Consider the following 14,465-nt stretch of genomic DNA (forward strand, 5'->3'; position numbering starts at 1 on the left):
CTGCCTCTCCCCAGCAAGCCCAGCGCAGGCGAACAAACCTGGACTGCAGCCAGTGACAGCTGTAGGAACTCAAGGCCTTTTTGACCCGCTGCTAGCAGATGGTAGAATAACTTCTCTATATACAAGGCTTCTGTGTACATATTTTAACAGTATTTTTCTTTCAGGACATTCTGGCATCTCTGCAACACGCTTTTACTTCCATCCTAAGTTTCCTGGGCTTTTCACTCCCTCTTCCCACCTCCTTGAGCCAACAAAGAATCATTTTGGTGAGAACTGTTTTCGGTGGCTTTCTCAGAAGCATCTCTTCTCCGCACTCTGTGGGCTTGCTCAGTCCAAGGCTGGTTTGTTCTCCTAGGAAATGACTTTGTCACCCCCTTCCCAAACTTACCTTTTAGATCAACATTCACAACTTCTTCAGGCTCTGATTTCCAGAAGCTCTCCTGAACTGCCTTCCCGACAAAATTAGTCCTGAATTATCCCACTGCTTGTAGTGTTTTCACTTGTGCATGGGTTTGTTGTGGGAGAGGTGAAGACCACAGGCTGAGGAATGGGTCTGGGGGGTACTGTAGGGCTTGACTGCCCAGGAAAGGCGAATGAGGATGGACAGGTTTCACAGAGAGCAGAGGGCTGGTGCATTAAGGAAGGCTTGTGGCAGCCAGGGAGGTGGGAGATAGTAAGAATCAGGATTCCACATCCTAGCAGGAAAGGGAGAAATGTGAATCTGAATCAGACAAGATTGCCTCAGAAAAAATTTTGTCCAGCTTGCAAAAAAAACCCCCAACCCTGAAGTAATTTATTGTAGCTCAGGCAGATAAAATAAGCACATAAAGCTGGTTTCACAAGCAGGTCAATTTAAGTGCATGAGCAAAATACAAGCATATATATGTATATGTATATATATCTTCTGTTCAGTGTCTCTCATTGTAGAACCGGGGATCAGTCATAACCCTTTAGGGTTTCTTGCTTGTCCATCAACTCCTAGCCAGACAACATCCCTCCCCGTGGCATTAGACTGGGGGAATGATGAAGGAATAAAGAATTGTATCAAAACAGGAGAAAGGGAGATGGATTCACAGAGCACTATGGGCTGGCAGGTGTGTAGGTACAGGCAGAGACTTCATCAGTCCTTCTGACTTGTGCTGCAATACTACTTATTCAACCGGCTGCAACAGAAAAGTATTATGTGAGTACCAGTATTGTAGTGGTGAAAGGCTTCACTCAGATACCTCGAAGCCAGCCAACCCCCCACTTTTTTGTGTAGTGTAGAGAATGACTGCCTGCCTCTGTAGCTGAGGATGCAAACGGTTACTTGTGCATCCACATGGCTGCGGTTTAGGTTTCAGTTACGCTGAGCTGCTTCCTGGGCAAAGAGACTTAAAGAACAACTGTATCAGCACTTGCATTGCACAGATTTATCTAGTTTTTGATGTAGCTGTGTGGGCTTTGTCCTCTTCTTATGGGGATTATTTTTTAACCTTGATAAAAAGTAGGTGAAAACGAGGTGAATTCTTTGACACTTGTTATGCTAACCAACTCTTCACCACATATACATCCCAGCTATGGAGCAGTATTTGCCAATAAACATCTCACTGAATTGTCAGTGACAGTGAAAAAAAATTGGTGAAACTATCACAGTTTGCCACTGTCACCAGTGAAAATTAAGCAGAAGGCCAGTTCTGCACCTATACATTCATTGAACTTGTTCATGCAATCATTTATACTGTCCTTAGCTCTCCAATTGCAGTGACAGAATAGCCATCAGTGTTTCTCCACAGCTGCTTCTGATGCCTGATACCATATAAGCTTAAAGACCTGGAAAAGGGCAGCTTCTTTGCTGAGAAATCCGTGCTCCCATGAAAAGGGCCAGGACATGATGGTGTATTTCATATCACCCAAGGCCTTTGGGAGACAGCATGGTTCACAATGTTCTGTGATTTTCTCTTTTCTTTCCTTGCTCCAAGGAAGTTATTGGCAATTTTCACAGATTGCAGTGCAGCACTGTGCTAGTAGAGCTGGAATTATATTATGAACATCATGGATTTTTAAAATTCGGGTTTCATCCTTGAGCTTGGTTGTGTGCCTTCCACCTTCACAACCTTGATACCCAGGTCCCAGATCCAGTGTGGAACCTATCAAAGGACTCTGGAGCTCCTGCTTGGGTTTGGCTAACATCTCTCAACGTCAAGGTAATTCAGGTGAAACCTCTCTCCTCAGAAGTTTCCTAGCACAGTGCTACCATGGGTTTGGGGCATAACAGGAAATTCATTAAACATGGCTCATAACTCTTAAGCATGACTTAATATGAGTAAGAGCTGAAAATGCTGAAATGCAGCTGTACTGTAGCACCAAGCAGGCTCAAGCTCCATTTCTCCCCACTCGACCACCCATCTCCCCGGTCTTGAAACCAGAGTCTTTGCCCACTGTGGGTGCTCTCATTGCCACTTACTGTTGACACTGACATGTCTTGTTTTCCAGCAAGTATTGTCTTGCTCGTGCCATCCTTTTTGCCCGTTGCTGCCAGGAGAGAAGGAATAAGTAACGACTGGATATTTTTATGCTTCAAATGCTTTCCTCTGAAGTGGTAGTAAAGTACTGTCTGACATTTGCAGACTGTCCATCTCTAACCATTTGCTTTGAGTCTAAGGATTGACCCTTTATCTGTTCTGCCCCGCACCCAAACAGAAAATCAAACTCCTCCTATGGTTTGGGGAGACTGTCATCTCTTCACCTTTCACAGGGACCAGGGCACTCACCCTTCTCCGCTGCCAGCTTATACCACTGATGATGCACAGGCATGCAAGGCCAAACACCAATACACTGCCTCCAATACTTGCTCCAATTACCACATAGCTAATCCAAACAGGAGCTTCCTCTGTGGAAGGAGAAAAGTATTCAGACACAGAAACAAAGAGAATGTTAAGGCTTTTGGATGGAGGCAGGGATGTGATGCTAATTTCCATACCCACGTGGTAATTAAGGCTGATCTTCTTGTCATTTTCTTCTATGAGGTGACAGTTCCACAGCCCTGCAGCACTGACGTTCACCTCCACTTTTACTTCATTCTGCTTTGACTTCTTGATGTCCGCCTGAGTCCCATTCACACGTTCCCAGCGCAAGTGGGCATTGGATGGGAGTGGACTAGAGACCTGGCAGGTCAGGGTCATCTCGGCCCCTCTGGGGAGTGGCCCAGCAGGGTTAGCTGAGACTGTAAAGGTAAGAAAAGGACATGTGAGTGAGAGGATGGGAAGATGGGTCCACCCACACTCTTGTGGCTTCCAGGTTTCTGCAGCTCCTCATCTTTTGATCCACTTCTTCTCTCACCTTTCATCACCACCAGCTCTATCTTGCTCTGCACATATCTTCTATTGTATGCCAGCTGGCACTGGTACTGCCCAGAGTGGTTGAAATGGACTTTGGGGAGTTTCAGTTCTATGGTACTTTCAGGTTTTCTTATCTCACACTGAAAGCGGCTGCTTTTTTTGGTCTCATGCTGCTCTCCTCGTGCTGTGACATTGAAATCAAGTAGCTCATGAGCGGTTGCACTTTCCTGTTGTTTCCAATTCAGTTGTCCTGTGAAACCTTCTTTCCATTTTATTTTCTGGAAGTTCAGATGCCATGACAAGATGACAGTGCTACCAGCAGTTGCATACTTTCTTTCCAAATCTGTATTCTGAAAACCTGAATTCAGAAGAGACAAGGAATACAGAGGCAGGGAGATCCATGGCTACACTTCCCTGTGTCCACCCTTGATCTGGAGAGATGCACGCTGTGCTCAGTTGAAAGAGGACTTGGAGAAAAGCCATGAGATACCCCAGGAAGGATAAACAGTTAGGGTCTGAGAATAGGTTTAAAGAGCCAAAGCTCCCAAGCTCACCAGAGCTGAGAAGTACAGACCCCAAGGAGAGGAGGATCCTCTCCTCACCAAGCCGGGAGAGGAAAGTGGGAGCAAGTGTGGAATAGAGCTCAGGCAGCAGAGCAATCCCCAAGCTGCAGTGTTGGAAGCCCTGGGAAATCCACCCTGGAGCACCATCGCTTGGGATGCTGCAAAGTAAAAACTCAGCTCATGAGCTGGAGGGAGCAATGGTTCCCGAGGCAGTGTGTGAGTTGCATTTTTGTTGTCACATACCTAATACCTTCACATCAAAGGAGATGTTCTGATTAATCAATGGAGAGGCTGATTGGACGTGACACATCCAGGTCCCGCTGTCCGTAGCCTCCAGTTGCTTTAACTTCAGTATGTATTTTTGACGGGTCTTGTTTTCTAAGATTGTTGGTCTTACTATGTTATTGTTACTGTTAAAGAATGTGATGTTGAGATCTGGTAGAGTATGGGATGAATTTTGCATTAAAGTCAGCTCAGGGACTTCATTTGACAGGAAGTGCCCATCTAAAGAGATCGTCACTGTAAAAAGAAAAAGTGCAGCCAGGAAGTCAACTATTTTTCCTGCAAGAGAGGGACATGTGTCACAGCAAAGAGAATACGGAGACTTTGTGCCCTGGAGATGGAGGAGAAATGAACTATGATAGCCCAGGCCAGAAGAAATGGCAGCTGGATAAAGAATCCCAGCAGAGATGTCTCTCCAAGCTCTACGCTCCACTCACCCCTCCCCTTCTCATGGATAAAAGCCCTCTAATCACTCACATTTAAAGACATGCAGTGAGATACTGACTCTGTGAGAGCCAGATTCACAGATGTAGGTGCCAGCATCAGAGAGCCTTAAGTCCAACACCCTCAGGTGTTTACTGTTGGAGTTGATTTCAGATCGATCAGTCATGGCAGCTTTGCCTTTTGAAAAAATAAGCTTGATTAGGAGGGAAGAAGTTTCTCAGCCATATACTGGGGAGAAGGGGTGATGAATTGGAAGACGTACCTTTCAAATGATTATCTTCAAACGACCTTATAAGAGCCTTATCGTACTTCCAGGTCACACGTTTGTCATGAGGTATGCCTCTGCATTTCAGGATCACCTCCTGTCCTGCGATCCCAATCTCTGGTTTGTTTTGCTGAGCCATAATGGGGATCAGACCTGAAAGTCAATACCCACCAAAAAAGGCATAGATTCACTTTCTGAAGGGTAGCTCAGTGAATATTCCCCATCCCTCCAGAAAGACACAGATATTTCTCCTCCCTTTCCCAGATACTGGGAAGATTATCCTCAATTTCTGAAATTTTCAGTCCTTTGTCTCATCAGTCAATCAATGCCTTTTCAGCTCCACAGCTTCCCTCCCCTCCACTTCAGGCTCTTTGCCTGGCTAATGGCTATTCTGTTTCACATACATTCAGAAATAGGGAAAATATCAGTGGTTGTGGTGGATTCAACATCATTCATAATTTTGAGATGTCAACAGTTTTACTGAAACAACCTTTTTCCACTGGACAAGATTTAGTTGTCGTACTGGTAGCAAAGGCAGGACAGCATATGCCAGCCCTCCTTCACTTCCCAGCAAGTTTTGAGGCAAATTTGCTTACCCCTTCTTCCAATTTTTGCATGGAGCATGACTGAAAGCCCAGGAAAATGAAAGGGTAAAGTAAAAAAGAAAGAAAGAAGGCTGGCCTAATGTCAGGTTCCTGTTCTTGGGATGAGGGCTATGTGACAGTAAAAGAAGTAGGATGTATAATGTTGAAGAAACATTAGGAGTGGTTTCTTGGAAGAACCACTTCCTTTCCTTCACTATAAAGAGGATTTCTGTAGGAGACCATAAGAAGGAGATGGAGTTGCCAGAGGTACAATTGGGAATAAGGGGGTTGTGGTCTCCTACCACACTCTTGGTAACCTCTCAGAGCTGCCTAACCTGCAGATCCCCCAGGTGACCCTAGTACTAGAGCGCCACAGAAGTGCAAAATAAGAAGTTTACATGAATTTAATGGAGGGTTTTCGACAAGCTACCTATTCCCCCAAGAGCATAGGTAGTCTGCAACATTGCCAATACAGATTTTCAATAATCACACATTGGACCACAGAAAATGATGATTTTGTCTTAAACTGTGAAATTATAAATCTTTTGCTTTGCTTTTGGTTCTAGGGTGCCTAAAAGATTTCCAATCTTTCTTCTGCAACCAGAGGAATCAAAGCTGAGTATCTGAGAAATGCAGGCTTGGCCTTATTCAGTTGCCCTCCTTTCTTGGAAAATGAGCGCTAAAAAGTCCACCAAACCTTACAACATTAGCAGTCAAACTAAGCAAGCTGGTAGCATCACATTTGTAAGGGCAAATCTGTGATGAGAAACACATGGTTTTGCCCAGGCAGATGGAGGCAGTGTGGAAGGTGCTATTTTCCACTTTGTGCTTGGTGTGCACCCCGGCTCTCAGAGGAACCCCACTCCTGCATCTCTACAGGATGGCTCCCCAAACCTGGTGATGCTCCACACCCCCTGGTTTCGGCCGGTAGGCTCAGCAGGCAGACTGGGAACAACCTGAGTCCCAAAGCTTGAGCTGTCCATGCTGCCTCTGAAATAACAGGACATGGATGTAGGGAGCCTCTCAGCTCCTAGCCCCTGGTCTAATCTCCACTGCATGGCCCCACAGAGAGCTGTTGGGCAGTGCAGGGGTAGGCCAGACAAGGTAAGAAGGCAGCAGTCACAGCTTCATGGCTGGAATGAGCCTGCTCTAAACCGTGTGAGGTATGTTGTATGGCAAATCAGGAGGTCCCTAAAACACCCCAAATGTTTTGAGGCTTGTGGAAAGGCTGTAAGAACCGGGAGGGTTTGCTGAGCCGAGGACTCACCCAGATGCAGAACCAAGAAGATGGCAAGTGTGGTGCTCACCACTGTGCCACATGACTCCATCGCTGCGGGAACGCTCCTCCCTGCGGCAGACTGCAGGGCTGGAAATGCCGTCGCTGCCAAGGGATGCTGTCCTGTAAGACGCAAATGCTCTGTTAATACTGGTTGATTTTCAGACCTTGGTGGAGGGGGCCCCATGTTCCCAGTCAGCACCCACCATCCTTCAGTGCAGTGAAGTGGAAACTCATTGGTAAGGTCACCAGAGCCCTGTGTTTCAGCAAAGAATCCAGCTGCAGTGTTCCCTCTAGAGTTTGGTATTAAACATTTCATTTTACTCATCCCTAGGTTTCTGGCATTCATTGGACTGCAGGTGTTTATATTGCCAAGAGTTCTGTGCCTTTTTACTTCTCTATGGTGGGTTATCATCACTCTTGCAGCGATTAAGGCTGAACACATACAGGGCTGCGTTAGCAAGAGCACAGCCAGCAGACTGAGGGAAGTAATTATTTCCCTCTATTTGGCACACCTGAGGTCTCATCTAGGATACAGGATCGAGTTTTGGGCCCCCAGCAGAAGACGGATGCCAACAAACTGGGCAGAGTCCAATGGAGGGCTACTGGGATGGTGAGGAGGTTGGAGCATATACAGGGAGAGACAGAAAGATGGGTTTGTTAGGGAGAGGAGAGCCAAGGTGGGATCTAATTTCAGTCTCCCATTATCTAAAGGATGTTACCTAGAAGAAGGAGCCACATTCTTCTCAGATGTGCACAGGAGAGGAAGAGCCATAGGTTGCAGCAAGGAACCGTTGACTAGATAGAAGGAAAAATTTCTTGCCGCTGAAGGTGGTTCAGCATTGGAATAGATGCCAAGAGATGCCAAGCAGTCCCCGCCCTTGGAGATGTTTGTTTTTTGCGTACTTATTTCTTACCTTGAAAATCTCAATAACCACCAAGTCTGACGTTGTTGGAAAGACTTGCTTGAATTCTTAGGACTATTCAACAAAAAGTCTGGGGAGAAGGGAGGAATGAGGTCCAAAAGAAGAAGTTGCGTTGATGGTAACAACACCATAAGTGGGAACTGGGAGCTAACTATCGTGTTAAGGTGAGTTATCAAATTAGATGAAATATCCGACTGTAGCAGAGACCAAGTGCTGGTATCAGCTGCAGCTGGGTGGGCTGGCAAGGTGAAGGGGACCATGGCTGCTGGTGTGAGGAGACTACCAAGCTCTCTATCCCTAAACCAAGGCATATATCACAAAAAGGAAGCCAAGCAGATTAACTGGTTTGGGGAGTGAGTAAAAACAGTGAGGCAACCTCCCTTCTCTAAAAGCAGGCACTCCCCATGCCAAGAGCATGACAAACTGAAGGCTGGGGTCATAATGGGATTGAACTAAAAAGAAATGCAAGAATAATTTTATACAATATTTATATGTATTATGTGCAATATTAAGTATAATATATTCTATTAGAGGATAATTTAATATTGAAATTAATGTAAATCATCAGAGCACACAAAACTATCAAAGAGTAGATGAAAACATCCATACTACATTTACAGGGAGATCAGGTCAGCATGACCTACAATCTGGCAGCTAGACAGGTGTACACACATGCACATATGAAAAATACAGGTGCAAGAGCAAGGCAGCAGCCATGTGCACCATCAGAAGAGAAATAGATGGCAAAGGCACAGTCAGAGAAGATTTGTGGCTTGCCTCGTGCAAAGCAAAAAACCCATCCCAGCCCCAGGGAATATTTGCATGAGCTGTTTTGTGTGAAAACAGTAAAACAAAGGAGCCAGTGCGTGTCATTGGAGATCACTCCTAACAAGATGCAGCAGCAGCAGTGAGCAAGCAGTTTGCTGGGCTACGCTACAGAATAAAGAAAGGGGCAACAACAAGGCATCTCTATATGTCTCACTCAGAAGAAACATCCATAACCGAGAACTGGCATAGGGCCCCGAGTAAGATCCATTCCTGAGGTGACAGAAGAAACCTCGTCCTCACTGCGAACACTCGTGTCACCTGTCCCAGTGGGACCAGCAGGAAAAGTTAGCCCCCAATCTAAAGTGATATCTATGAATTAACAGGGTCAGTGCTGGATTTCAAATATTTTAAGTCATTAAACTTCATATAAAACCTGAATGTAATGAACAGGTAAAAATTAATGAAATCGCTGAGTCACACACCATCATTTTGTTTTGGCTGGGAATCTCTATTTTCCTGTCATCTTACAGCTTCAGTTTGTTCTTCACCTTCTTGCTATCTGGTTATTGAGCAAAACCACACAACCAGAGCACCGTGGGACTCGTGAACTGCTGACCTTGCGCAGCTTGGTAGATAGAGATTGATGCATCTTTGTTTTTCTGTTTCTTCTCATGGTTTCACATGTTCTGCATTCCTACTTCATTCACACTAATCTTTGTATTTCTGTGGCAGATCTCTACAATATGATGTTTACCACCTACATGTTACAAGTCAGTGGGGAAAATGGGTTGCCTTCAGCTAGCATTTCTTTCACACTCATTCTCTCTCTCCCTGTTTATCTCTACTTCTCGTGCATGCCACTTCCTATTTTTCCCCTGTCTTTCTATCTCCTTCTGTATCCCTCCAGGCCAGATCACAGGCAATGCTACTCTGGAGTTTACGGATCTCAGTAAGCAAGGCTCTGCTATGTTAACTGAGCAAGCTGCTCTCATTAGCACATGCCTGCAGCAGACCCACAGCCTCCTTACAGCCAGCCCAGCTGTATCTTATGGTGGTACTCATAAATTAAGTGGTGTCAGGGAATGTTCCCAGGCACTGGAACACACTCATCAGTCCTGTTAAATTGCTAGAACATTTCCTGACACATTTTTGGCCCAGGACAACACTCACTCTCCTGAGCAACTCCTGGGATGCATTTAGGTGTTCTCATGGGCCAGGGACCACTCCCGTTAGGCAGCTGGCATGTAGCCAGTTCATTTTGGAGGTTAAGTGAGTTTAATAACCCAGACCATCTCATGCCAGTTGGCCTCTGTGCCAGAAGCAGTCCAGGCATACTTGATTTATTAGCATGTCTAGCAATGGAGGAGCAGGGCTCCCTCCCAAGTTGTTTTGGGTTTGTGTGGCGGGGTTTTTTTGGTAGCAGGGGAGGGGCTGCAGGGGTGGCTCCTGTGAGAAGCTGCTAGAAGCTTCCCCAGCTCCAAGTCGGACCCACCTCTGGCCAACATCGAGCCCATCAGCAGTGGTGGCAGCACCTCTGGAAGAACAGATTTGAGAAGGGGAACCTGCAGCTGGGTTTGGGAAGTGGGATGTGAGAAAAACCCCTCTGCAGATACCGAGGTCAGTGAAGGAGGAGGGGGAGGAGGTGCACCGGAGGAGGCTGATGCCCCTCCAGCCCGTGGTGAGACGGCAGGCTGTCCCCCCCCCAGCCCATGGAGGTTAACAGTGGAGTAGATGCCCACCTGCAGCCCGGGGAGGACCCCACGCTGGAGCAGGGAGATGCCCCCGAAGATGGCCGTGACTCCATGGGAAAGCCCGTGCTGGAGCAGTTTGTGCCTGAAGGATTGCAGCCCGGGGAAGGGAGCCACACCGGAGCAGTTCATGAAGAACTGCAGCCCGTGGGAAGGACCCATGCCAGAGAAGTTCATGAAGGGCTGTCTTTCGTGGGAGGGACCCTACGCTGCAGCAGGGGAAGAGTATGAAGAGGAAGGAGCGACAGAGAGAATGTGTGACAAACTGACCGCAACTCCCATTGCCCATCACTCTGCAGTGCTGGTGGGGAGGAGGTAGAGAATTTGGGGGTAAAGTTGAGCCTGGGAAGAAAGGAGGCATGGGGGGAAGTTGTTTTAAGATTTGGGTTTACTTCTCATTATCCTGTTTTGATTTGATTGGTAATGAATTAAATTGATTTGAAAAGTAAAACCAAACCTTAGAACACTTTCCCCCCACCCCTCCCTCCTTCCCGGCTCAACTCCACTCCCGGTTCTCTCTACCTCCTCCCTCCAGTGGCACAGGGGGACAGGGAACGGGGATTGGGGTCAGTTCATTACACATTGTCTCTGCCGCTCCTTCCTCCTCAGGGGGAGGACTCCTCACTCGTCCCCTGCTCCGGCATGGGGTCCCTTCCACGGGAGACAGTCCTTCATGAACTTCTCTGGCATGGGTCCTTCCCACGGGCTGCAGTTCTTCAGGCACAAACTGCTCCAGCACAGGCTTTCCCATGGAGTCACGGCCATCTTCGGGGGCATCTCCCTGCTCCAGCGTGGGGTCCTCCCCGGGCTGCAGGTGGGCATCTACTCCACTGTTAACCTCCATGGGCTGGGGGGGGGACAGCCTGCCGTCTCACCACGGGCTGGAGGGGCATCAGCCTCCTCCGGTGCACCTCCTCCCCCTCCTCCTTCACTGACCTCGGTATCTGCAGAGGGGTTTTTCTCACATCCCACTTCCCAAACCCAGCTGCAGGTTCCCCTTCTCAAATCTGTTCTTCCAGAGGCGCTGCCACCACTGCTGATGGGCTCGATGTTGGCCAGAGGCAGGTCTGGCTTGGAGCCGGGGAAGCTTCTAGCAGCTTCTCACAGGAGCCGGCCCTACAGCCCGTCTCCTGCTACCAAAACCCTGCCACACAAACCCAAAACACAAGTGAACATTGATTTCCATTTCATTTTAACTCCCCTCTCTTATTAAACTGGTTTAATTTCCTTCTTCACTTATTTTAATAATACCTGCCTCTCTGAGGGATAGGAGGAGGAGAGCTGAGGTAGTGAGCGGTCTTGCTCCAGGGAATAATGCCCACAGGACCAAGTCTGGCCTGGAGAACATCTGCTTGGGAGAGGGGCTGGCAGGCCCTCGCTCCTTCCAGTACCGAGCCCCAGCAGGCAATGGCTGCAGAGAGCTCTCCACCAGGCTGGCACTGGCATGACACAGGAGGAAACCGAAATTAAAAAAAAACAGAACAAAAAAACTCAGCAACCGCTACAGATGTAGAGTAGGCCATCTCCCTCTCTCAGTGCGTTCCTCTGCCTCTTTCATGCAGTGTGGTTTTCTTGTTTTCTTCTCTCGCTCTTGCTTGTGGCTGTGCTTTTGATCTGGCAGCAGCTCGCTCTGCCGGGTCGGGGGGGCCCTCCCAGCCATCCAGCCCCACAAGGTCTCCACACCTCAGCCGCTGCTGCTGCACTGCATTTCCCCTTGCAGTGCCAGCCAGGCGGCAGCTGAGGGACACAGCCACCTCTTGTCCCCGCACATCAAGCAGTTGGGCTTGGTTTGGGGGCTCTGGGTTACAGAGGATCACCTCTCTCTCAGTTTAAACATCTAAAGCAAAGCTGATCTGGCTCTTTTACCGAGTAGCGGTTTCTCTGAAATTACTTATTAACATTAAAGCAAACATATGTGAGCAGCAGGCAGGGTAAGAGACCAAATGCAACAAAAACGGCCAGCAGAGAGCAAAGAGAGGGTAGCAGTGAAGGTCATTTCACGGCCCCCACTGTCCCCCCGAGACTGGCCGACCCTGCTTTCATTTCCCCTTGAGCGTGTCTGGCCGTTCGTCTGAGAGTGGCTGCCACCCTTCGGAGCTGCTGCAAGAGGGATGTGCCGGAGCAGGGTCCACCGGGTGAAAGCTGCCGATCCACCCGGAGACAGGTCCCACCATCAAGACGGGGCAGGGCGGCGAGGCCACCGTCTCAGCGCCAGCCGAGCTCTCTTCAGCCATAAAGTCCCCCTGGCCTAGCCGTGTGCCTGGACCCATGTGGAGGCCATGAGAAACGGCTCCATCTCCACAGCCCGGGCTGCTCCCTAACGGCTTCTAACCCCTCCGGCAGCCTAAGGGGAAGCCAAGACTGGCCTTTGCCTCACGGACATTTCAGCACTTGCTTTCTGAGCTTTTCTTCCTCTGCCTAGCCCCATTCCTTTCCTCCTAACCCTCCTCTTTTGGGCTCCGCAAACCATCTTTCATCACTGGAGGCTGTGACTAGCAAAGGCACTGAGATGACCGCTGAAGTCAGGCCCTCCATCGCCCTCCCAAGCCATGTGCATGCTTGGGATGATGTTCAGGTATCATTAACATAGCTGCCAAAATAGGAACAGCGAGATCTTACCATGCAATTTACCTGATGCACAGCCCAGACTGGAAAAGGGTCTATGTATATTGATGAGGTCAGCACAGCAAAATGGCGTATATCTGCCCGTTCAGAGCAAAAATGCATCCCTCCTTAATTTTGTCCCTGGTGAATACAGGGTTGCCACACGAGGCTGTAGCAGATCGGGTGGGCACCATCCCTGGGCACCCAAGAACCACGAGCAGGAGCGGGACAGATGCTCAATTTAGATGAGGCAAGCCCTGTCGTACTGCAGGCAGCTTTGGCAGCCATATTTGTGAAACACTGGGGAGGATAAAAGGAAAGTCTGCAAATCGATTTGAGGCTAATGTGCACCAGGGCTTTAAGAGGACTGCTCAGTTTATAGTGGAGAACATTAAGTAGTAACCTGTGCTCAACCTTAATGCACCGTGTAGTGGAATATCTGAGGTGGCTGACAAAGGTTGAGTAGGATACACCACCTGAAAGTTGAAAAATTCAGCCAGAAATGAAACTCCTCTTTTCAACACTGTGGCAGCCTATGGAAGGGGAAGGCAAGTCTCTTTTCTGATGTCCTTAAATTGAAAAGATCCCTCTTTCGCCAAGAAATCCTGCTCACTCAGCCCTGAGCTGGTGGATCAGGCTGCATCAGCAGCCGGTGTCAGGCAGTGAGCCAGTCAGCCTGGATTAGCAGAATAGACCCCTCTGGTCTCAGCACGTACAGATGTAAGCAGACGTCCCTAGTTTGCTAGAGACCGGCATCTTCTTATTTTTCAGGCTTCTTTTAGAATAAAGTTCCCCTTCCTAGGGGGCACGTGGAGAAGGTAATAGCAAGTGGCAGCTGGTGGAGGGCTGTTCCCCAGTGCATTTCCAGCCCTTGGAGATATATGGTCACCAGTGACAGGCCCTCATATTGGACATTTTTCCCTATATGTGGGTTTAAAAGATCTGTGAGATCCCCAGGCTCTAAGGCGGGTTAAGCTTTTCATAGATCCCTTTTTTTTGCCCCTCTCAGGGAAAAATCTGGGGAGACAAGCACTTCTTAGTTAAAACTAAAAGGCCTTGGTGAATTGCACAGCCAGAAGTATTATCGAGTCAAAGGTTCAAGATGGTTTTACATCAGACCTTTAAGTGGGGCAAAACCAATCCGCCCATGCCGAAACAGCAACTCGTGTGGAATAGTAAAGTTCGTAACATTAAAAAAAATGAAAACAGATTGGCCTCTTTTCTCAGAGAAAGAAAGAAAGAAAGTTTCCTTACCTCTTTTCCTTCCTCTCTGTCTCTGTGTTTCTGTCTCCTTGTGTTTGTCACCTGCCGTAATTGATCTCACCCAGCTACAGCTGAAACAAAAGAAGAACGAAGTTGATGTTCAGAAAGCAGCTCAACAGACGTCGGTCTTGATGTCTCCTCCTCTCCAGCTGGAGCGTCAGCAAGGTCTTGCTGCCAGTCCAGGTTCTGCTGACATCCGCCAACTTCTCTAGGTAGAGGGTGATTTTCCAAATGCACGTGATTTCAACTCTGGGTGTGAACAGAAATGGAGACCATAACGGAAGGCGATATATTGCAGCGCCTGGGGAGAATGAGTGTGTAAAACAGAGAGAGCCTATTGGCCATATGGCAGCTGATGGGAGGCCGTAACAGGGCTGAAACTTAAAAGGGAACTGTTGGAAACCAGTTCTGCTCTACTGACA

At 48.1% G+C, this 14,465-nt stretch overlaps 1 protein-coding gene across 1 annotated transcript; it reads right to left on the reverse strand.

Annotated features, from left to right (window-relative positions):
- Positions 1 to 810: 810 nt before the first annotated feature.
- Positions 811 to 14,260, reverse strand: CD4 (CD4 molecule). Its single transcript, XM_030021070.1, has 10 exons — positions 14,035 to 14,260; positions 6,726 to 6,857; positions 4,872 to 5,027; positions 4,643 to 4,786; positions 4,127 to 4,402; positions 3,322 to 3,678; positions 2,963 to 3,205; positions 2,754 to 2,872; positions 2,447 to 2,514; positions 811 to 1,163 (listed from the first exon to the last, which is right to left on the reverse strand). The coding sequence occupies exons 2-10, from the start codon at positions 6,784 to 6,786 to the stop codon at positions 1,148 to 1,150; spliced, it is 1,440 nt and encodes a 479-aa protein (XP_029876930.1). The 5' UTR covers positions 6,787 to 6,857; positions 14,035 to 14,260; the 3' UTR covers positions 811 to 1,147.
- Positions 14,261 to 14,465: the final 205 nt, after the last annotated feature.

The sequence above is a fragment of the Aquila chrysaetos genome, chromosome 7, assembly GCF_900496995.4.
Source record: "Aquila chrysaetos chrysaetos chromosome 7, bAquChr1.4, whole genome shotgun sequence".
NCBI lineage: Eukaryota > Metazoa > Chordata > Aves > Accipitriformes > Accipitridae > Aquila > Aquila chrysaetos.